Source organism: Ostrinia nubilalis, chromosome 12, assembly GCF_963855985.1.
Source record: "Ostrinia nubilalis chromosome 12, ilOstNubi1.1, whole genome shotgun sequence".
NCBI classification, from domain to species: domain Eukaryota; kingdom Metazoa; phylum Arthropoda; class Insecta; order Lepidoptera; family Crambidae; genus Ostrinia; species Ostrinia nubilalis.
The window spans coordinates 14462366-14486666 of record NC_087099.1 but is presented as its reverse complement, the minus strand read 5'-3'; the positions used below and the strand labels follow the sequence as shown (position 1 = coordinate 14486666).

Genomic DNA, 24301 nt, shown 5'->3' with positions numbered 1-24301 from the left:
CCAAAACATTTTTAAGTAAACATTTAATAAAAACGTGTAAAATGTATAACAAAATGCATGTAGCATATTAGTTGTGTGTAAAAATATATAAACTTTCAGCTAGGGAATGTATGTGATGTATATTGCACATAGATCGAAGCACCATCTAGAAAACCTATTAAGTCCCTGGTATATTAAAAACTCTCAATATAAATTATTATATATTAAAACAATCTCTTATCTTTGCTTTTAAATCACAAAATATCAGATTCATTGACAAAAATATCAGCACATGATTATATTAAGTCTAAGGCACAGTAAAGCTTATCAAATGGAATGTTAATAATTATTATTTAGCTATCTTTCAGAGTATTAACTATCTAAATACAAAAAAGCATATACCTACGTCATTCATGTTAACTTGGATTGAACGAATGTAACATTTTATCTATCGATTGTTCATTCGTTCGATGTAATTTCAAATTAAATAATTATTACGATAATTTCACTGTTTGTCATCTAACGCCAGCGTGAGATAACTATTCAAATTAAAAATATCGTAATTAATGAAAATTGCGACTAATAAGTGGGTCTACTTTGCAAATCGATATCGTGACTCTCGTATCAAACCCTACTCTAGCGAATGACGACTATCGGTTGAACAGAGAAACGAAACGTTTTACAAAGTGGGGCAGTACCCAGTTATATGTTAGTAGTTGTGACGTCACTTTACATCCACTGCCGCAACAACACAATGGCGATTATCACACTGCGCCGCGGTCCGCGTGATTTCATATAAAAAATCCCGCGCGCAGACGCGTTGTCAGTGTGTTGTGCCGCGCGTGTTTTCTATACAAACTGAGGTACTTGCATACAATGATTAAATCTGTCGTCCCGCGTACCGCGGCGGAGCGCGGCGCAGTGTGATAATCGCCAATGAGCTGGGATGGTCTCTATGAGCCAGCGATGGATAAACAGTGAGTGTCAAATTGAAAGCTACTTAAATGACGAATGAACAATTGGGTAGGAGACACCAACAAATCAATTAATCTATCATCGTATTTAGGAATCTCGTTTGGACGGTTTGTAAGGACAATGAGGACTATCGCATTTACTCACTAGTTGGCAACCCTGGCGAATGAGAGAATGAAGTCCTGTCATTCTCCAATGGTACCAACTGGTGAGCGCTACTACGGTTTATAACTTGACCACTAGAGCTATGCCGCTCAGGGCTGTCTTTCTGGAGTTTTTATTTTATGTTCGTTTGATATTACATACGCGGGATTCTAAACAAGTAACAGATTTTATCTTTGCTAGATGTCCACTTAATTACGAAGCGAAGCGTGCTCTCTGCGATCCACATTTGATTGCACACTACTGGGTCCACATTGTTCTTGTTGCTTGAATTGTAAGACCTAAATGCTAATGTGGTGAAGCAATAAAGTATTGAGTACTAAACACAAGAGCGGCACAGCTTGTGGTCAAACTATAACGGTGTCAACTACCCAACCAGCGGGTCAGCTCAGTCGCCGAGCTTGGGTATCTCAGCCAGTATCTGTCGGTAGCGCGCGAGCAGCGGCGTGTAGATGGCGTCGTGGTCGGCGTAGGGCGTGGCCGCGGGAGACACTGACAGTTCCGAGCCTGGAAGCAATCGAGTATAACTTAGTTTTGGTGGCTACCGATAGATGGCATTGATTTAGAAAGATGGAGTAGTTGGATTTGACCATCCTCGCACATTTAAAACGTTCATGTTCCTGCTAAAAATAAATTAGATGTAAAATAACAGTGCTACATGTATACAATAAAAATTCTAGAATATTTACATTAAATAACAATCAAATATTAAATGTGGAATAATCGACTATAATACAGAATACATTTTAAAATCATTCTAATATCTGCAACATGTCCAGGAAGTAATCAAATAAAGTTTTTTAATTTAATAATGGATTTTTAGGTTTTACGTTACAAAACAATACCTAATCGTATAAAATACAATATAAATTCTAAAATCATTACATACACATACTGCATTACGAATCCCTCAATGTGCGAGGGGGTTTGCCCCGAAGATCGGCTACGTAAGCAATCTTCGGGCACACCAGCGCCGCCAAGACAGCTAGGAGTCGGAGTGGTAATCATGGCCGAAATCGGTCGGATGGATCATCATCATCACAAATATAGGGGGGATGCTCAACGAGTTGATTGGTGAGCAATATCTCCAACACAGACTCTGATAGTTACATAGAAGCGTTTAATCATAAGTAAGATTTACCGGGCAGTTTAGTTCCGGTGCGCGTGCTCCACACGTCAGCCGCACGGATGGCCGCTCCCAGCAGAGCTGCGTTCGCGTGGTGATCCTGTACAGGAATATTACGTTTAGTAACTAGCTTGAGTCGTGTAAACTCATACAGGGTGGAAACGTTAAGTGATCTCACTCGATTATTTCTTAACTATACAAGATATTAAAAAACTGGTTACTGATCCTGAAAGTGCTTAATGAGCTCTATCAAACGGTACCAATAATAAGTTACAGAATAAACTGGATCTATCTGAAAATTCAATGTTTCCAGCTTCCATACTAAATGTATGCCAGACACACAATATTAGAAGTGTAATTTTTTTAATTTAATAATAAATACTTAAAATAAACACCTAAATTGTATTCTTATTTTAAATTATTGATGAAAAACATTGGTTTTAGGCTTTACTTGCTATAATATTGTCAAGAGATGAGTGTCATGACTGTGGTAGTACTAAATGTATGGAAGAAGGAAACATTGAATTTTTGGTTAGATCCAGTTTATTCTGTAACCTATTATTAATACCATTGGATAGAGCTTGTGAAGCACTTTTAGAATCAGTAATCATTTTTACGATATCATATGTAGTTTTTAAAATAATGTGACTTTACCAAATGTATGGAAGCTGGAAACATTGAAGTTTCGGATAGATCCAGTTTATTCTGTAACCTATTATTAATACCGTTTGATAGAGCTCATGAAGCACTTTCAGGATCAACAACTAGTTTATTGATATCTTGTATAGTTTAGAAATAATCGAGTGAGATCACTTATCGTTTCCACCCTGTATATTTACTTGGGCAAGCTTATTCGCCTAAACCTAGCAAACGTAAGATATTTTGATAAATAACAAGTTCGTGTCACTGCGGCTAAAAATGACTATTTTTTTTTTTTTTTTTATGTGATAAGAGGCAAACGAGCAGACGGATCAGGGGTTTTATCCCAGGGGTTTTACTAGATTATAAAATAATATTATTTCGTATTGTAATTATTAAATTGACGCCATTACAAAGTAGCAAAAGCTGTTTTGACATGATTTAAAAAGACCGGTGGTGGGGCGGCGTTGGAGTGGGTGCGTGACAGTTTGAGATCGAGTCAGTTTGTCGTCGGTTCTGCTACGAGTAACATTTCTTCTAAAATAAGTGTTAGTTGATCGTCAGTTCTTCAGCTAAAAGTGTGTGTGTACATGAACTTGGCTCACCTGAACATAAACGGGCGTGTTGAAGACATCAGCGAAGATTTGAAGGAGTTCCTTGTTGACGGACGCGCCGCCTGTCGCCACCAGTCGCGATGACGCGTCTGAAAAGCAAGCATTTTTGGAACTTCGTGGAACAATAATAAACGTAAGTAAGTACTAAAGATTTTTATAAGAGAGTGTAGCTAGTTTTCATACTATTTCTAGAAGCGCAACATGTCGCATTTCCTCGACGTGCACGCGGCGCGCTAGTGCCTATCCTTCTAGCAGTTTGCGCAACTCAAATTGATCAGCGGCCGTTATTGAATACCCACCAGCCAAGGGAGCAGTTATGTGGGGCTCAATCTGCCAAAAGGGTAGAGGTACCCGCTGAAATCCGATTGGTTATTCAAAACGTCTCCTTTCGTTTCCTCTCCTCTCCGTTTTGGTGGATATCATGCTTGTTATTCCTCACTCACCCAGCGTGAATCCCATATCTTCAGCGTGCGCGCGGCGCGCTAAAGCCTGTCCCTCTAGTAGCGCGCGCGCTTCAAACTGCGGCGCTAAGCGGTCAATAGCGCGCCCGTTCGCGTCCCGAAGCCAGCGACCCGGCGCCGCCCGTGGGACTATTTCCGCGGTGTCAAAGTACACGCCTGAAGGACAAAAAAACACCAAGTCGAAAATTAAATCTTTGAGTGAAGTTACTGAACTTTTAAGGCTCGAAATCTGAGAGAAGACTAATGATGAGACAATAGGCTTCGTGTCAGACTGAGGGCTCGTTCGAGAGCTCGAGAGCCAGCAATCTACCAAGACGCTTGACTTATGAGGTAGAGTTTAATTTGACCTTTTAATGTTCTTTTAAGAAGTCACGAAGTACTATCGAAGTTTGTTATCATTGAAGGCAACCCAACTAAGTCCGGTCAGCCTATCGCGGAGATTCTGCCTCGTCAGTGAGCCGTTGGCGAAACACAGTAGGGCCATGTAGGGTGCATCATTAGTGGGCCCCACGAGGACGTGCCCCACGGGAGGCGCACGCAAATATTCCTTTAGCTGCTGAGTTATAACTCACCCATATATCCCATGTTGCCTCTAACAGTCGCTCTTAACAAATCATTGAAGGCGTCCCAGCTGGGTCCAGCCAAGCGATCGCGGTGGTTCTGCCTCGTCAGCGAGCCGTTAGCGAAGCACAGTAGGGCCATGTAGGGGGCATCGTGCGTGGGCCCCACAAGGACGGGCCCCGTAAGAAGCGCGGTATTTTTCTATAACCACTTAATTACGACTCACCCATATATCCCATGTTGCCTCTAACAGTCGCCCTTAGCAAATCATTGAAGGCATCCCAGCTGGGCCCGGCCAGCCTATCGCGGTGGTTCTGCCTCGTCAGCGAGCCGTTAGCGAAGCACAGTAGGGCCATGTAGGGGGCATCGTGCGTGGGCCCCACGAGGACGGGCCCCGTAAGAAGCGCGGTAATTTCTCTAGCTACTTAATTACGACTCACCCATATATCCCATGTTGCCTCTAACAGTCGCCCTTAACAAATCATTGAAGGCGTCCCAGCTGGGTCCAGCCAAGCGATCGCGGTGGTTCTGTCTAGTCAGCGAGCCGTTAGCGAAGCACAGTAGGGCCATGTAGGGTGCATCATTAGTGGGCCCCACTAGGACATGGCCCGTAGGAGGCACGACGCAAATATTCCTTTAGCTGCTGAGTTATAACTCACCCATATATCCCATGTTGCCTCTAACAGTCGCCCTTAACAAATCATTGAAGGCGTCCCAGCTGGGTCCAGCCAAGCGATCGCGGTGGTTCTGCCTCGTCAGCGAGCCGTTGGCGAAACACAGTAGGGCCATGTAGGGTGCATCATTAGTGGGCCCCACTAGGACGTGTCCCGTAGGAGGCGCATGCAAATATTTCTAGCTAATGAGTAACAACAACTCACCCATATATCCCATGTTGCCTCTAACAGTCGCTCTTAACAAGTCATTGAACGCGTCCCAGCTAGGCCCGGCCAGCCTATCGCGGTGGTTCTGCCTCGTCAGCGAGCCGTTAGCGAAGCACAGTAGGGCCATGTAGGGTGCATCATTAGTGGGCCCCACCAGGACGTGTCCCGTAGGAGTCGCACGCAAATATTCCTTTAGCTGCTGAGTTATAACTCACCCATATATCCCATGTTGCCTCTAACAGTTGCCCGTAGCAAATCATTGAACGCGTCCCAGCTAGGCCCGGCCAGCCTATCGCGATGATTTTGCCTCGTCAGCGAGCCGTTAGCGAAGCACAGTAGGGCCATGTAGGGGGCATCGTGCGTAGGCCCCACGAGGATGTGTCCCGTAAGAGTCGCACGCAAATATTCCTTTAGCTGCTGAGTTATAACTCACCCATATATCCCATGTTGCCTCTAACAGTCGCTCTTAACAAATCATTGAACGCATCCCAGCTGGGTCCAGCCAAGCGATCGCGGTGGTTCTGCCTCGTCAGCGAGCCGTTAGCGAAGCACAGTAGGGCCATGTAGGGGGCATCGTGCGTGGGCCCCACGAGCACGTGCCCCGCGGGGGGCGCGGCGGGCGCGGGGAGCCCCAGTAAGAGCGTGTCGCTGGTGCCCAGGCTGAGACCCACCCAGCCGGTGCGGAGGCGGAGACCTGCGGAGTGGATTTTGTATATTTTTTACTCTAATTACGTAGATTTTTGCGTGAATTTTGCAAAGTTAAAAAGTCGGCGTAAATGGGCCACCCACCGCCGCACACGTATATCCGGTGGCGGCCACTCGCTACAGTAGTGTCCGCGACTCGCCACTATACAAAGTGTGTAGTAGAGATGAGACGTATTTACTAGAACAGATCCACACACTAGGTATTTTACAGTACTAGGCGACACCTATTCCAATTTTTAAAATACTTGATCCACCTAGTATTTTATAAATTACACGATTTCCGACCCTACCATCAAAGTAATAGAGGTTATTATTGCGTAATCCGTAGTCGTGTATTACGCGCACCTAGTATTTCTCGCTAAGCTTACGTGCGAACGTAGAGATTCACTCCGTCTCTGTCTTACCAAACAAATTTGAGCGCGACGAAGCAAACGCACACAAACGTAGTCAAACCATATTCATGTTTATGAATTTTTATGAAATTGATATCTTTTAAATACGCCAACTTTTAAGTTGACCGTCCAATGCCTGTTGAAGTATGAAGGGGGAATTATTATTCAATTTCAAATTGCATTACTCATACTACGGTTGTATCTTTAAAAAAAAATGTATTTTAAAGTCATATTACGTGGATTAGTCCGCACTAGTCGCGTCAAGTATACTAAATTACTACGTATTAGGTGGAATAGGTATTTGGATCGAGTATTAATAAATACTAGGAATAGGTGCACCTAGTATCAAATTTACCTAGTATAACCCATCTCTAGTGTGTAGGCCTCAGCCTCGAGTTTAGCGGGCAGTGGGGCGGGAGCGGCGGCGGCGCGGGAGCGGGGCGGGCAACGCAGACCCGTTCTCGAAACAAGCGGGCAGCTCGCGCGGCGCTTTAGCGGCGAAGTGTTGTGTTCGGGGTTGTGTTGTCGAGATATTTGTTTTTATTCGCAAACGAAATGTCTGAACAACGGCGACAATTTTATTTCGATTCTATTCCTAACGCTCGATTTATTGTGGGCAAAAAAAGGAGTGCGCTGCCCGCTCGTTGCCCGCTCCCGCGCCGCTGTTTTCGAGAACCGGTCTATTTGATTTTACGCATAAGATCCTGCCGCTCCCGCTCCCGCCCCGCTGCCCGCTAAACTCGAGGCTGAGGCCTTAAGTCGCCGTCGCTTGCCACCGGTGGCTGTGGTCGGTGGCCCATTTGCGCCGAGCCTTAATTCCATTACTTACAAGGACTATTAAAAATAGTGCTTACAAACTTTCAACCCTTATTACAATTATAACGCTTATTGGATGGATTTCCGAAAATGACTTCTTATCATTATTTACGTTTTTTAATCCTTTTAATCTAGTCTAGAACATTTCCTTTTTAAATTTTCCTACGCGGACGAACTCGCGGTTCTTTGCTTTTTATTAAGATTGTACTAAAATCACATCTAAAGAGAGTTAACATATTATTATCAAACATCTCAGCTATTGTAAACACAATCATACAAGATAAGCGAATCAAACGCTGTCACATTACATCGCCTTAATCTCGTGTGCTGCCAGTTAGATATCTTATCGCGAAATTGTTTTTTGACGACTTGTAAACCTTAGCCCTCTTGAGTTATCTGCTAAGATAACTCCCAGATAAATATTTATTTAGATATTTGCGAAGTATATTACTAAGATTGTATGCTTATTTACTTTGCCAATATACATTAACATAGTGGTAACTAAGTGTCGGTGTTTTATAGGAATACTTTAGTCTGATGTCCAATCAAGGCACAGTAGCAGATTCTTTGGAAGACTGTGCAATATACCGTTAGGTATTGGGATGTTTAGACCAAATCCTCTATTTGCTTCTGATGAATTAGAGCCATCCTCCTGTGCTGTATATTTGTATAAAAAAAAGTAAAAGCCAAAGCACACGATGAGTTGCAGCGCCGCACCGCAAAGATTTCGCCGCACCGCTCCTGTGCCCTCCACAGATTTCTATGGAAGACGACGCAGCGACACTGCTCCGGCGTCGCACCGCCGCCGCAACGCATCGTATGCTTTCCTCTTAGTTTATACCCGTTTCTTTGGGGCTACATGGCAGTGTAAACTGTCCAAAGATATGTATACCTGCTAACGCAGAGCAGTTGTCTCCAGTGAAAGCCACCACGCGACAATCGGCGCGGAAGCCATAGCGCGCCACGAAGTAGGGTGAGATGACGCCCAGGTCGCTAGCAGTCGCTATCGGCTCGCCTAGCTTCTGGGCCAGGGTCTCGTCTCCGCACGCCTGGAAATAAGTGTCGAGTTTACCAGGTTGCTATATGAGCTTAAGTGGTCGACGAAAAGTGGGACCAATCCTCTCTAGATAATGGGTAACTGACGCAAACTGGAGCATAAGGGATGAATGAGACAGTTTCAGGAAACGTAGTGACAAGATGCGCACTAGCTTGATGGACCGGCGACCCTGAGAAGATAGTTAGCAACGGATGGATGAAAAAAGCGGGAGATTAGATACTTAAGTTAGATCATAAATATATGATAAATATTGTAGAAAGTTTTAGTGCAGTTGGTGGCTCGCAACCGCATGTCTCCTGCGAGGGGTCAAAGGTCTAATGACAAGTTTACTTGCCTTTTTACTTCTGGATTCAAGTCATACAAGAATACAAAAAGCGTTAAACTACCAGTTAATGAATAACACCTACCTTCAAAGCCTTCTCATCCCACTTCAAAGAGTGTATATCGAGCAGGTTCATCCCGGAGCCGTCCGACAAATCGATGGGAGCGATGCGGCCCAGGAACAGGGAGCAGGCGAAGGAAGACACCAGCGAGATCCGCGTCGCGGCTTGATACGCTCGCGGGCGAGTGCGGAACATCTTGCGGATCTGAGCGCCTGTGAACCGCTCGTATGCGCGAGACCCCGTTAATTTGGCCAGCTCCTGGATAAGAATGAAAGTATTTTTTTTATTATGTAAGGTACACCAGCGAGACCCGCGTCGCGACTTGATACGCCCATGGACGAGTGCGGAATATCTTGGGGATCTGAGCGCCCGTGGACCACTCGTATGCGCGAGACCCGGTTTATTTGGCCAGTTCCTAGGAGTATCATAAAACCGAATAGACGAGGTTATAAAACCTAGTTATTCCAGCATAAGCTGGAAGCACGCAGACACTTTTGAGATCCACATTCTGAGCAGAGCGGACAATCTTGCGGATTTGTGTGCTCGTGAACTGATGGTAATGTTGACCTGGTTATTTTGACCATTTCATGGGTTAGAATAGAAGAATTTACCGCCCTGAGATCCGCTATTTCACTCACCATATCCCGAAGCGGTTGGTGGGTTCAAAATTATTGTATTGTGTAAAGTTTTTTACGAGCCTAATTGCAAAAAATTAACGACTTTTTGTTAGCCTTGAACGAATTCTAAAGGTAACACATAGCGAATTATAAAAAAGAGTAATTGAACTCAGTTTTTGTCGTATAGAATTTTCTGTTATTATTAATTCATGTGCACGGAACTGAGCTGCAATCTGCAAAAAAAAAAACGGTACTCGAGAGAAAGCACTTTAGCCTACTTAAAAAAATAAACGATTCTGGTATTAGTAATGTGAGCTAGAAACGAGAAATTACCTGCAATGCTCCATTGCACCTCGTTTGTACTGATCTCGTTAACAATTATTGTGATACTAATAGAATTATTTTATTAGGCTTATAAAACTAGAGATTAGATTATAACGTGGAAATGTACTACCTACCTGCTAAATTCTATTAACAATGTTTTTGTCTTTCCCATTCGGATGCATTTTGTATGTTATTCTTTAATATTCTGGAGCCAGTGTGGCTACATGGGACTCCACGTTTTTGGCCCACCATACTAAGCCCTGTTGCTATGGTGATACAGGTCACTATTTCCCACACTGATCAAACCTCTGGTATCTGCCCCACCATACTGAGCCCTGTAGCTATAATGATACAGGTCAATATTGCTCGCACTAATTACTCACCTCTGGTCTTTGGCGCACCACACTGAGCCTTATTGCTATAATGATACAGGTCAATATTGCTCGCACTGATTACTCACCTCTGGCCGTTGGCCCACCACCACACTGAGCTCTGTTGCTATGATGATACAGGTCACTATTCTCCACACTGATCAAAACCTCTGGTATCTGCCCCACCATACTGAGCCCTGTAGCTATGATGATACAGGTCACTATTGCCCGAACTGGTCACTCGACTCTGACTCTGGTCTTTGTCCTGCCATCCTGAGCTCTGTTGCTATACTGATACAGGTCACTATTGTCCATATTGACACTGAGCTTTGAATTATAGGTCTGTTGCTATGATACAGGTCACTATTGCCTGAACTGGTCACTACTATGGCCAGCTGCGTGTGGATGAACTGGTTTAAGCACTATATTGAGCCGTGTTGCTATGACGATATAGGTCACTATTGCCCGCACTGATTCCGCGTCCTTTCCCCACCATACTGTGCCTTGTTGCTATGATGATAGAGATCACTATTGCCCGCATTAACTCACTTCTGGTCCTCCAACAGCCTCCTCCAGCGCCCTGCAGTCGGCAGAGGTACTGGAATCCATCCACACGGGCGAGTTGGTCACGAAGGAGGTGGCCAGCGGCGTGTGGATGAACTGGTCTAAGCACCATACTGAGCCTTATTGCTATGATGATATAAGTCACTATTGCTCGAACTGATCACCAGTGTGGCCAGCCAGGACTCCGCGTCCTTGGCCCAGCATAATTAGCTCTGTTGCTATGCTGATACAGGTCACTATTGCACGAACTGGTCACTCTACTCTGACTCTGGTCTTTGTCCTGCCATCCTGAGCTCTGTAGCTATGCTGATCAAGTCACTATTGCCCGCACTGATTCCGCGTCCTTGCCCCACCATACTGAGCCTTGTTGCTATGATGATAAAGGCCACTATTGTCTGCCCACACTCACCTCTGCTCCTCCAACAGCCTCCTCCAGCGCCCTGCAGTCGGCAGAGGTGCTGGAGTCCATCTACACGGGCGAGTTGGTCACGAAGGAAGTAGCCAGCTGCGTGTGGATGAACTGGTCTAAGCACCATTCTGAGCCTTATTGCTATGATGATATAAGTCACTATTGCTCGAACTGATCACCAGTGTAGCACGCCGGAAATTTGCGTCTTTGGCCCGCCATACTGAGCCCTGTAGCTATGATGATACAGGTCACTATTGTCCAACTGGTCAATCGACTCTAACTCTGGTCTTTGTCCTGCCATCCTGAGCTCTGTTGTTATGATGGTACAAGTCACTATTGCCTGAACAGGGTCACCCGTGAGTACCGCGACCAGCCGGGATTCCGCGTCCTTGCCCCACCATACTGAGCCCTATAGCTATGATGATACAGATCACTATTGTCTGCACTCACCTCTGGTCCTCCAACAGCCTCCTCCAGCGCCCTGCAGTCGGCAGAGGTGCTGGAGTCCATCCACACGGGCGAGTTCGTCACGAAGGAGGTTGCCAGCTGCGTGTGGAAGGTACACCATAGTGAGCCTTGTTGCTATGATGATATAAGTCACTATTGCTCGAACTGATCACCAGTGTAGCACGCCGGAAATTTGCGTCTTTGGCCCGCCATACTGAGCCTTGTTGCTATGATGATACAGGTCACTATTGCACGAACTGGTCACTCTACTCTGACTCTGGTCTTTGTCCTGCCATCCTGAGCCTTGTTGCTATGATGATAAAGGCCACTATTGCCTGAACTGGATCACCACCGTGACCAGCCGGGACTCCGCATCCTTGGCCCAGCATAATGAGCTCTGTTGCAATAATGATACAGGTCTATTGCCCGAACTGGTCACTCGACTTTAACTCTGGTCTTTGTCCTGCCATACTGAGCCCTATAGCTATGATGATACAGGTCACTATTGCCCACACTCACCTCTGCTCCTCCAACAGCTTCCTCCAGGGCCCTGCAGTCAGCAGAGGTACTGGAGTCCATCCACACGGGCGAGTTGGTCACGAAGGAAGTAGCCAGCTGCGTGTGGATGAACTGGTCCGGGGCAAGTGTCGCCAGACGGGACTCCGCGTCCTTGGCCCACCAGACTGAGCCGTGTTGCTATGTAGGGGAAGAAGATAATAAACATGGAGTAGTGTTTTGTTTAAGCCTAGGCGCAGACCACCGATTTTTCGTCGGCCGATAGTTTAGTCGGGCAGTTAATCAGTATAGGCATGTATGGAAGTGCACACATTACACCGATTTGATTTTCATACAAATTCATATCGGGCTCGACTATCGGCCAACTAAGTCGGTGGTCTGCGCCTAGGCTAAAGCAGAGTGTAATAATGGTCGCGCAAAGAGTCGAGGCAATCATCACAATCAAAGATTTGTCTTGCATGTTCTAAATCGCCTCAACATTCGTTGTGCGACCTATACTACATATTTTTTTTATATTCTAAGATAACAAATCCGGAAGAAAAGATGCATTATAAAAATAAATACTAATAATATGTTTTGTTTTTATGTTCCTTGTACAGTAATAAATTTATATGAAAGGAAACAATTATTTTTGACAGAAGAAAGTTTTTACATTATATTAAATGGATGTTTGGGTGATAAATCTCGAATTAGTACTTTGAATATATTAAAAACAATGAATTTAACTTTCACTGCAACACGGAAAAGAAATCAAAACGTTTACAATACTTTTGATTATAACAAAAGATTGGAGGGCTTTATTAAATGTTTTCCCACAACTTAGCATACAATGGTGGCTGTAACCATAAAAACTTTCTATTTCCAAGACCTACCTGGGCTGCTCCCGACAAGGCATCGATCAAGGAGAAGTCAACGCCAGCCACTACCAGGCGGTCCATCACCATGTCCAGAGCTTTGACCCATAGCAGAGGGGGGGCTGTCACCTCACCGCGCTCTCCTTTGAGCACTCCACCGGCCGTTCTGGTATGATATAGGTAAGTTGGAGTTGAATTTAAGCAATCTATTATTCGAGGAGATTCAATATTACTATGTGTATGTTCACATTTTCATGGAAAAAATCTGGTATGATATAGGGAAGTTGGAGTTCAATTTAAGCAATTTATTATTCAAGAAGAATCAATATTAAAATGTGTATGTTTCCATTTTCATGGGAAAAAAGTTTAAAAGTTTTGACGATTACCTGAACTCTGGAAGATCAACATCAAATTCAACTGCTGCTTCGTGAAGTATTTCATATTCTTCGCCGATTACAATTGCTTTAAGCTAAAAGCACAAACAAATGACAAATAATTTAATATGCAAAATGTATTAATAAACATTTATGACTATGACTATTATGAAAGCGATAATTTAAAATTTACTGAATACATTCATAGACATTGTTATTGTTGACCTTGATACAAAGAATGTAAACTTTTTGCCTCAGTCAATGCACTTCCACTGAATCTTTTAAAAATTACACAATACATAACTTCTAGGTTAGTGCATAGTCAGATGCTAAATTTTATTTTTAATTTAATTACTTTATGGTTATGGTAAAACCAAATTAGAAGTTCTAAGATTTCTGCAGCATACCGTTAAATAGCTCTAAGTCTAGACAAGGCAGCCTGAGTCATAAGTTAACACAGTTAGACATTAAAAATTCAAGTAAGTTAACTAAAGATGTTATCGCCAATTAATTAATTACTCCGGCGTTTTCATTAATTACATTAATTAATGAGTATAGGACAGCTATAATAAAAAAATCTTGATTTCTTAGTCCTTTAGTCTTGTACGTAATAATTTATAAATTAATAATTAACTTACCCTTTGCGTACTAAAATCGAATCCCAAAAAAGTTTTCTTCCGCGATTCGTCCATATTTTTTTTACACTTTTTTGACAGGCACGTAATTTGACACAAGTACACTCCGTTCGGGAGTGGCCGCGCGCACCGCGTTTGCTACTATGCGGCTTTCGTGACTGAATGCCGTTGTAAAATTTTATAACACGATTTCACGATAGCGTCAGTTTATTGTAGATTATGTATGTTGAACTGACAAAACTTATCATAAAACTGTCGAATATGTGACCCAGTTATGTTATTTTAAATACGTCTATCTAAAACTTGTACTTAGTACTTTCTATTAAATATCTTCAAATACCAGAGTATCAAATCCTTAATAAATTAAGTACTTATTAATGTTATCTAACTACCATCTCGTCATAATTTTAAAATTTAATTAAATAATTCAGATGCGCGTATTCAGCTTTCCTCATTCACCTTGGCTAATTTATCTTGTTACTTAAAAATGTTTAATTAATAATGAATTATCAATTATAAAAGTAACAAAATACTATTTATTACCTTGATTAATTACTGTAGTAAATAATTAATGTGTATTTTCATAATTAATTGCTACTTTGCGGCCATACAACGCCTAATCTATATTATGAGCAAAGTTACAGCACGTAGACATTGCTTATTGCTTAAATAAATTGAAAGCTTCCTAAATAAAATTCATATTGTGTGCAGTGAGTGTCAAACATCGGTCAGGTGGCGGCAGGTGGCCCGATTAAACTTAACACCAGTAGTCAGCAGTCGCAAGCAGTCGTTTTTAGTGTAGATTAATTTTAAACAGACAAACAGGTTGAAACAGGAGGAATGGTTTTACCCATTGGCTGTATGCCTGTCTGATATCGTATCTCAATAATAAGGGTATAATAATGCTGCGGTTTGTATGTGCTAGGTACTAAGGACGTGGCAATTGAAATAAAAACTAGGTAATTAAAGGGTTATTACTGACACATGGCTATCTGATGAATTTCATCATGTAATTTAAATTACACCCTAGTTCAGGGGTATCAGAAACCGCAAGAATATTTTATGCCATGTAAAAACAAATTCATTAAACTTATTCTAGTCTAGACTTCCTCGGTCTTATTCTAGTCTGTAGAAAAAATATATTTTTTTATTTGTCTAAGTAGCTCAGTTGGAAGAGTAGTCGCACGGCAAGCAAAAGGTCGTGGGTTCAATTCCCGCCTTAGGCAGTTCGATTTTTTAAGTTATTTATAATTTTCCAAGTAATTTATTTCATCGGAATTCTGGGCATAAAAATGCCCAAGTTCAAAAGTTCAGGTATTTCTATTTTTCTACGACATAAGTAAATACCTTAAGGTCTAAAGAATTCCATGCCTCGGAATCGTTCCAGCCATAGTTAATCAGTGTAGAACTTAATTCTAAAATATAATTTATATTTTATTCTCATAGCCGTTTATTGCTTCTAAGGCACACGTTTACAAAATTAAGAGAATATAGCCATCTAAATAAATTATCTGCCTGGATGCCCATGCATCCATAGTAACTTTCTAATATACTAAAATTAATGATGTATTTATTAAAATGAAAAAACACGATTTAGTAGGTAACATACCGTCATACCTACAAATAATTGACTTTCGATAAGTATATCTACGAGTGATTAGGTCGCAAGTTTCCTTCCAACACTATCTCTGTATTTGTAGAGACGTTAACACCATAAAATTACTACGTTAAATCACGGATATTTTTACGGCAAAATGAACATCGTCCTAAAAAATTAAGTGACATTTCGTCAACCGCGACCTTATTATCCATACGCAGGTTGATTAGCGCCCACCCGATGTCGTGAACATTGGGTTAAAAACATCTATTTGAAGTGCTAAAGGCGTGAACTGCCACCCACCCAGGGGTGTTTAAATATAGAGCACGAAAGCGGGCCGAGCGATCCGTGTAGGTTTTCCACTAGATTAAACCCTTACATGCACCCTTGCTGATGCTAAGCTGTGCGCTCGGATCAGCCCGTGCGGGCAGGGGACCTTTTTGACGTGGCCCCATTTTGCGTGGATCGAATATTGACATTTACATGTAGAAGGTTTATAGATTTTAACCTGACTTTCATCAGCCTTACTCGATTTTAATCATTATTGCTATACCTACCATGTTTTAGTTTTGTAACGGTGTTGGCGATGTAAAAGCTGAATAACAAAACTATTACATCACTCTTTGCCTCTAACATACAAAATTGCGGTATTTAGTCAGGCAATTCCAAGTTGGAGTGGCATAGGTACGAAGTCGTTTTTATTTGCTACTTTTTGTCACGATAATGTTAGTAGTTATTACTTTACAAAGGTTAGTCATATTTCATACATTTGTTACTTTACATAATTATTTGACACCAGTTTCAACCATTTACTTATGTAGGTACATTATCGGAGAACTATTTTCCGTGAAAGTCAGCTAGACTATCAGGGATATCTTCAATCCCTGAAATAGCTGAAACGGCTGACTAAAATTTCATTAATTCATGTTACAGTTACATGAATTTCATAGTTGTGAGTTGAGTTTTGGACATGCTGCGAGTGGCGTCTGACCGTCGGGCACTCCAGCGAGAAGCTGCGCCTCTTAATATTGTAAACAACCGACTCTACTACTGAAACAGTTTCGAATATTCAGCTCTGTACAGCTCTCTCATACTCCTAGAGACGCTGGCGTGAGAGACAAAGACGCATAGAGTCGAAATATTGCAATCATTTAGCTAAGTAAACCCGGAGAGCGATTTCGATTGGTGGGCGGCACCGCGCACGCGTCGCACCATATGATCTTGCAACGACGTGCTAATATTTTATTTTCAAAACTTTACGTAACATTTTATCTCAAAAATACTACTTTGTCTGTTATATGTACGTGTAATATGATTACCAATTAAATATTTTCAGCAAAATCAGCAAATATTAGTTGGTAGCAGTTCAGGTCAACCCCTTCGTAGCACGCGTAGCGCTACGACGTAGTCGAGCGTTACAGCCTCTAGCTCAAGTTAAAATTGTTGACGATTGATCCGTTCGATATTACTCAGTTATGTAATATAAACATTACTACATTATAATGTCATATAATTTAAAAATGTATTACGATGTCAGAAACTTGGGTGGTTTGCATGATAATCTGCAAGTACATCTGCAATCATTAATTAAGTTGCAGATACAGCCCGTTTTACGGTAGCAAGAAATTTGCAGAGCCTTTTCAGAGCCCATTTTACAAGAAACCCAATCTCAAAGCACGAGATTCCATCTCCCGAGATGAAATCGATCCAGCGCTCGCACGCCACTCGTAGCGCGTTGGGTGTGCGCGCGGCGGGCGGCGGGGGTGCGGGCGGGGGAGGGGCGGGCGCGTGCGCGGCGGCGTCGGGGCAGTGATGTTCTTGATACGGCAATTGCCGTAATATACGGCATTCAGGCATCTTAGGCACCATAAATACGGTATACGGCAGCACTTTCATTACCGTATCAAAATATACGGCAATTGATTAAAGTAGAGTTTTATGAGTTTTTCATTCATGAGTATGAGTAAACAAAAAAAAATATTTCGTCTAATGGAACGCACCAACTTGTAAACCATAGATGAAGTAGAAGCGCCACGAAAAGAAACGTCAACAGAATTCAACCAAATGCAACCTTATCTCCGAGATTTTAATGTCTAAAATCGTTTGTTCCTCATTTTGGTAGATTCTTCACTTTTATTCGGGTAGGTTCTATGACTAAACTTTTCAAAACCTTTAAAAGTGAAGAATGAAATAAGCAAGTTTAAAAGTAGTTTACGTATAGTACATAAGACATCAACATTTTTTTAATTTAAACTTTCCAAATAAACATTTTGTACAATACGGCAATTTTTCTAAGGTTTCCTTAAATATCCGGCAATTTTAGAATTAGAATACGGCAACCCTAAATTTGTCAGGAACAACACTGCGTCGGGGCGCGGGCGGCAGACGCGCCGCGATGGTGGGCCGCGACAGCCGCTCGGAGAGCGCGGCGCGCCCCTGGGCGCCGCGGCATGAGTAGCGCGCCCGCCCGGCCCGGCCCGCGCGCCCGCCATGGCGCAGGCCGCGCCCGCGCCCCATCGCACCCACTCCTTCGCGAAGAAGACCTTCCACAAGCCCACGTACTGCCACCACTGCTCCGACCTGCTGTGGGGCCTCATCGGGCAGGGCTACGGCTGCGAAGGTACGCGTCGCGCATGCGCCCCGCGCGCGTCGATACCGGCTCCGCGCGCTCCGTCCGGCACGACCAGCGTTATGCAACGGGGCCCGGCGTCCGGCCCCGGGCGTGTCCGGCGGGTCGATACGCCCCCGGCGCCGCCTCTCGACCCTCGCCGCCCTGCACGCGCGCGCTGGCCGTGCCCGAGACGTGCACTTGAAATTTCAAGGACGTCGTCGCCACGGCTGATCACCCCACCTGGTGACGGGAGCCCCTTTAGAAGGATAGACCTGAAGCCGTGGCCGAACGGAAACCTATCTGGTAGTGTCGATGACGAGTCGTGGTCGTAAGGGTTCCAGCTGAAAAGTTTCCGTGGCGAAACGAGTGAACGTTTGAGAGCATATCGATCGATCTGTTTTGTAAGAGGTTTTTTCGTAGCGGCGGCGCGGGGCGGGGCGCGGCTGCATCCCTGTCTCTAGTAAGCCTCTGCTGGTGGTAAGTGACGAGGATGATGATGTCCGAGGCGGACACGAGGCGAGGCTTCGTGCCGACGAGGAAACGTCTAGTTTTTGCGCATTTGTTTTGGTCCTCAGGGCGGTGGACGAACGTAACACGCAATAGGCTACGCTTACAAGTTGAAGTGATGCTTAGTTAGGAAGATATAACATGTTACATGTCGCGCAATAGTTAAGTTTTTACGAAACGGTATATCTCAGTATTTAATGATAAGCATTTACAAAAGATCTTAATGTTAATTAATGTGATCGTTTGATATGGATGTTTCACACATTTTCTGAAATGGTAGCTAGTAAAAAACTTATTTTCCCACTTTACTCTAAAAACAAGATCTTTTAACTGACCTTTTTCAGCTAACAAATGAAGTACTAACGCAACATATAATATTTAAAACATATTTTTTTGCCAAGTATTGATTGACTGGTTAAGTTCTTGACTTCGATGGTAAAATCGATCTTTTCTCTTTCATTCTGTTATATAATAAGTTTCAGTATTCAATTAAAATTGCAATAAGATAAAAAGTTAGGGCTTTCCATGTTCACGCTAAGACTTCAGTTTAATGCGTAGGTACAGTCGAGTTCATAAATATTGGCAGTTCCCAATGTTTCAAAATATTGTAGTGCAGTCAATACTGCGGTACCGCAACATGTTAATAAACATAAAATATGATTACACTAGCTTTTGCCCGCGGCTTCACCCGCGTGAAATTTAGTTTGTCACAGATCGTCTTAAATTATAGCCTATATGATATTCTGGGCTATAAACAATAATACTGTAAAGTTTCATCAAAATCCATTCAGTAGTTTTTGCGTGAAAGAATAACAAACATCCAAACTTTCACCTTTATAATATTAGTAGGAAGTAGGATTTTATTGATGTTTGAGTTTGTATTGAAAATGATCCTTAAAACACAAACAATATTTTACAACATTGGCACTGCCATATTTATGAACTAGACTGTACCTGTTATTATGCTTAGCCGCGATTGGTTAGTACCTAATTACGTAAAATGGTGAAATGAAAAGACAATCTGCAATTAAAACTCTACCTTTTGCAATTACATGCGTAAAGAACATGTCCTTAAATGAGTCCTTAGAATGTTATTCTGACATAAAAAACCGCGCTAAGTACATTTCACCAAAGTCCTTTGCACCAAAATTTTTCATGAAGTCATTATATTGCCCCTTAGCCTAGGCGCAGACCACCGATTTTTAGTTGGCCGATAGTTTAGTCGGGCAGTTAATCAGTATGGGCATGTATGAAGTGCGCACATTACACCGATTTGGTATCGGCCGATTCTTCATAAAAAATAGAATCGTGCCCAACTATCGGCCAACTAAAAGTCGGTGGTCTGCGCCTAGGCTTAATGTAAGCTCAAAAACTTTTCAATTTATTATTTATCAATAAATTCATATGTATTTCATGGTTTGTCATGATCAGTGCCAAATAACTAAAACTCAAAAGTACACTTTTTCATGTTTTCAAAGAGCTTTCCTTAAAACTAAAAGCTTGAAATAATAAGAAAACCCATCATGTGATATCATAAGTACAATTTATAATACCTATATTCGTACATGCGGCAGCAAACACGAAAGATCTGAAATAAGGATATTTCCATTAATTTTATCACACAGAGAGCATGCTTATGTGGTATATTTACCTTATTTATGGGAAAATTCAGCGATAAATAGTATTTTGAACTTTGCTTCGGAATAGCAGTTTCCTATTTTATAGTTTCACTAACTTGGTATTAATTTTTAGTAGTTTTGAAATACTCCAGTTCGGTAAAAAATACAATATGAACCTTGGGCTACGTAGCTACATTGATCAATTTTGAAAAAGTAAGTTAAATTAACCTTATCCTGTTAAAATTCGGAAAAGTACTGCATACCTACATTAGACATATGACGATGTTAAATTAAATGTTATGTTTTTAATTATGTATGGCTCATTTGCCTTAATTCACACCTATTATTTTATTTTAATACCTACTTGCTATTAAGATGTGACAAAAAGTTCAGAAAAAGTTCATTTTAACTTTACATTACATTTTAAACACCAAACTGTGCTGTTAACAAACCATGTTCAATGTTGATTATCATCACACCACAAACGTCCTAGTCGTTTTCCTCATATTATCTTCCGCATGCTTTATAAAATAAATAGGTACTGTCCGTAATTCACAGGATATTTAGTTGTATATTGTAATAATTTTGTTGCAATTTTCCGTCACCCACTCTTATTTATTTACCAAATATTAAAACAGAAATAACTGTCGTACTTACATAACGGCATACACGGTAACATCGATAGGTATTAATTAATATTCGAAATTATTATAGTGGTGGTGCAATGAGTCTCAATCCAGTATTAATATTTATCCCATATAAACAGAGTAATTCAATATTCGCATTAAGTTGCACCCATGTGCCTAACTTATTGTACTTACAGCTACATTGAAATGTAGGTACCAATCTATTTATCATATGTATCCATATCCATGTATCTAACTCAGGTCAATGTTGGATATACAGGGTGTCCCAAAAAGTAGTGTCAAGCCGAAGCCCAGAGGTAGAGTATCACTAAGGCTACCCAAATCACCGCGACTTTTGATAGTTTTTGAGTTGTGATTTTTTTTTACAACATGCAGGATTTTAGTTTACATTCGTGTTATGGATGTAAATACTTCTGAATCAGCTAGGCCTAGTATTCATCTAATAATAATAAAAAAAATCAGGCATGTAACTTTCTTAGGCACTTTTTTGGTCACTGTAGCGCGTGACAAAAAAAGTGCCTTAGCACAGAAATTTAAAACAATCATAACTCGAAAACTATCAAAAATTACGGAACATACATGGGGGTGATTCGGATAGCCCTAGTGATACTCTACTTTTTAGGACAACCTGTATAAGCAATACTTGTTATCAAAATGTAAAGCAATGGGACTACCAACATACGTATTGAATAGAACCATTTTCAGTACCTAAGCTTCTTTTAAAAACCTCAGAACAAAACAGTATTCAAATGCATAAATGTACGACTTATTTACCCGAAAATATAATGTTACTATGGTACAAATACTTATAAATACTATGCTAAATTAATTTAGTTATTATTATGGCCAAATGGGATTTAAGCCCGAGCCAAAAGTGAGGGCGTAACGGACACTAGAGTATTTTAATATACATAAGTAGTAGGTACAATTAATGAATAAGCCGGGTCATCAATTAATGTTCAAATAGCATCCTTAAACACAACACAAATTGAAGAGAAAAGTGAAAGCTCCAACGCTGAAAGATTAAGTTCAAGTAGGCAACAACTAACAAAAAAGATGATGTGAGGTCCAACTTAAAAGAGCTTGGTAATTTATGGTCATTACACGTTAAAATAGGCGAAAATTAAGAAACTAAGAAAATTTTAATTACCCGTATATGGTTGAAATGAGCTTTAAACAGTCTGTCATCCATTACAAAATTCACAAATAATAAGCCTTATTTTTACCCGACTGCACCAGAAGGAGGGTTATGTTTTTCTTATAATAGTTAGTAAGTGGTAGTATATTTATCCATAACGCACTGAATCACTATGGATCTGAAAAAACTTTTCTAAAATTACATAATAATGAAACAAAAAAGTAACATTTTCTTAAAAACATCTCTTGCTACGAAACTTTCGTAGACTTAGGTTCTCGTAGCAGAGGTCTCCCAAGATGCGCGTAGCCGCGTAGTCCACAGCTACGGTCTACGACGCGTAGCAACTTCGTAGTAGGAGATAAAACTTTACGCTTATCTTTGTACATATTTCACTTTCTTATAAAACATATGACCATGTAATTTTTATGAGCGAATGTAGTTAAAATTTATTTAGGTAGGTTAACCTTTTTATGTTCCTGAAAAATAATGTCGCTTAATTCTTTTGATTTAGTTAGTTCTTACTACAAAATACAGCGGTCATTGTTATAGTTACGGTTAAATTTTGATGGTGTAACTCAGCCTTAGAAAATACGGGTTAACCGAGACATATTTGTGAGTCCCATGATAAAGTCGCCCTCCACAACAAAGCGGCGTAATGAGTTGACAGGCTCAAGCTTTTGTAACTGATTCTGGTGTCCACGGTCCACCCCTGTGAACTTTATATAACGTCAATCTCCTTTTGTCCCAAGTGGACAACAAAAGCTGACTGCAACATGTTACTGCAGGCTGGAGCGTGGGCGCCTGGAACAATCCCCTTCAGCACACATTCATTACGGCATGTTACTGGCAACACTATCTTGACAGCGCGCCCACAATGGCAAGACAGCACAAAGACCCATAGACAATGCTCGTCCGCGGTTCCGCTGCGAGCGAGATAGCGATGTGTGGACCACTTTGTTCTGTCAGGCCACGAGTTCCGTGGGCCTTTTCGGAGGCTGAAGGCTTTCAACCTGATGCAACAATGATCTGCCTTGTTTATTGGGCCCCAAAACGTGCTTAGATAAGGGTAGATAAGATATTTTACAATGTTCCTGTCTTTGTTGGTTGTTTTGAGTGTGATTATTTCTTCAGTTGCGTCCCATTTTCAATAACTGATTTGCGTAGTATTTTTTATCCTACTTAATATTATAAATGCGAAAGTTTGGATGTCTAGATGTTTGTTACTCTTTCACGCAAAAACTACTGAACGGATTTTGTTGAAACTTTACAGTATTACTGTTTGTAACCCAGATTAACATATTTTATAGGCTATAATTTATGCCGATCTGTGACACTAAATTTGACGCGGATGAAGCCGCGGGAAAAAGCTAGTTTTACTATAATTTTTGAAAGGCTGCCTTGTCTTACTTTTGTGTAATACCGCACTGTTCACCGGCAAATGTTAGCGTGTCAAACACAAGCATTTATTGGTTCTTTCATAAACGATATAAATATAAAAAAACATACACTCGAATTAAGAACCTCCTCCTTTTTTTGAAGTCGGTTAAAAATGGACCAGTGGAGTCATTTTATTTCGATTCTACATAACTTGTAATACCATGATAATTAATGAAGGTAAACACAACGTAGAAATGTAACAACATACACACATCAGTCTCATAAGTTTTCCTCGTGAGTTTCTAGGCATAGAAATAATAAATAAATAGTAATTTATTTCAGACCATTATGATCCATACAGGGTTGTTGTTAGTAAGAATATTATACTTAAAATCTAAGTTACTAGTGACAGTATAAAAATTCAGTGAAAAAACCGGTTTCTGGGTCCATGTAGGTGAAGGCCTCATGGTAAACAATTATAATTATTTGAATTTTTTTCTTTCATATAATAAAAGACATTGCACTTTGCTGGCAAAGTCCACCTGGCATGTCTGCTACTGTATATTTCAACTAGTTCAAATCCCCATTGAGGTCAATTAATATTATTGTAATGTACACGATAATGAGTCATGGATAAGTATAAAATATGTTAACACCATAACTTACTTATGTGAAACTATGTATGTTTATTTGAATAAATTAGTGTCATGTGATCACTTTTTGTAAATTGAAGAATCTGAAAGTGGAATTCCTATTTCTATTTATTTTCAAATTCATCAACTATCTTCTACCACTACTGAACTTTTCCCATCCCTGCTTTTCGAACGAAACCCCCGGGATAAAGCTAGTCATTCATAAAGTGTGACAAAGTAGTGTTGCGGGTGACATGATGAAAAGACGAACAAAGTATAAACAAAGTCGAAAAATATTGCAATTTTAACAGTGG

At 41.3% G+C, this 24301-nt stretch overlaps 2 protein-coding genes across 2 annotated transcripts in view; one reads left to right on the top strand and one right to left on the bottom strand.

Annotated features, from left to right (window-relative positions):
• Positions 1 to 8: 8 nt before the first annotated feature.
• Positions 9 to 17313, bottom strand: LOC135076724 (xylulose kinase). Its single transcript, XM_063971144.1, has 12 exons — positions 17113 to 17313; positions 13237 to 13319; positions 12869 to 13016; positions 12000 to 12176; positions 8773 to 9006; positions 8201 to 8357; positions 5829 to 6089; positions 5393 to 5605; positions 3936 to 4109; positions 3484 to 3581; positions 2255 to 2339; positions 9 to 1620 (listed from the first exon to the last, which is right to left on the bottom strand). The coding sequence occupies exons 1-12, from the start codon at positions 17311 to 17313 to the stop codon at positions 1502 to 1504; spliced, it is 1950 nt and encodes a 649-aa protein (XP_063827214.1). The 3' UTR covers positions 9 to 1501.
• Positions 17314 to 17920: 607 nt separating this feature from the next.
• The window catches only part of LOC135076723 (diacylglycerol kinase theta), a 49786-nt gene continuing 43405 nt past the window's right edge, over positions 17921 to 24301 (top strand). Inside the window, exon 1 of the mRNA XM_063971143.1 lies at positions 17921 to 18076. Coding sequence (XP_063827213.1) covers positions 17947 to 18076 — 130 coding nt within the window. The 5' untranslated portion in view covers positions 17921 to 17946. The remainder of the gene's footprint in view (positions 18077 to 24301) is intronic.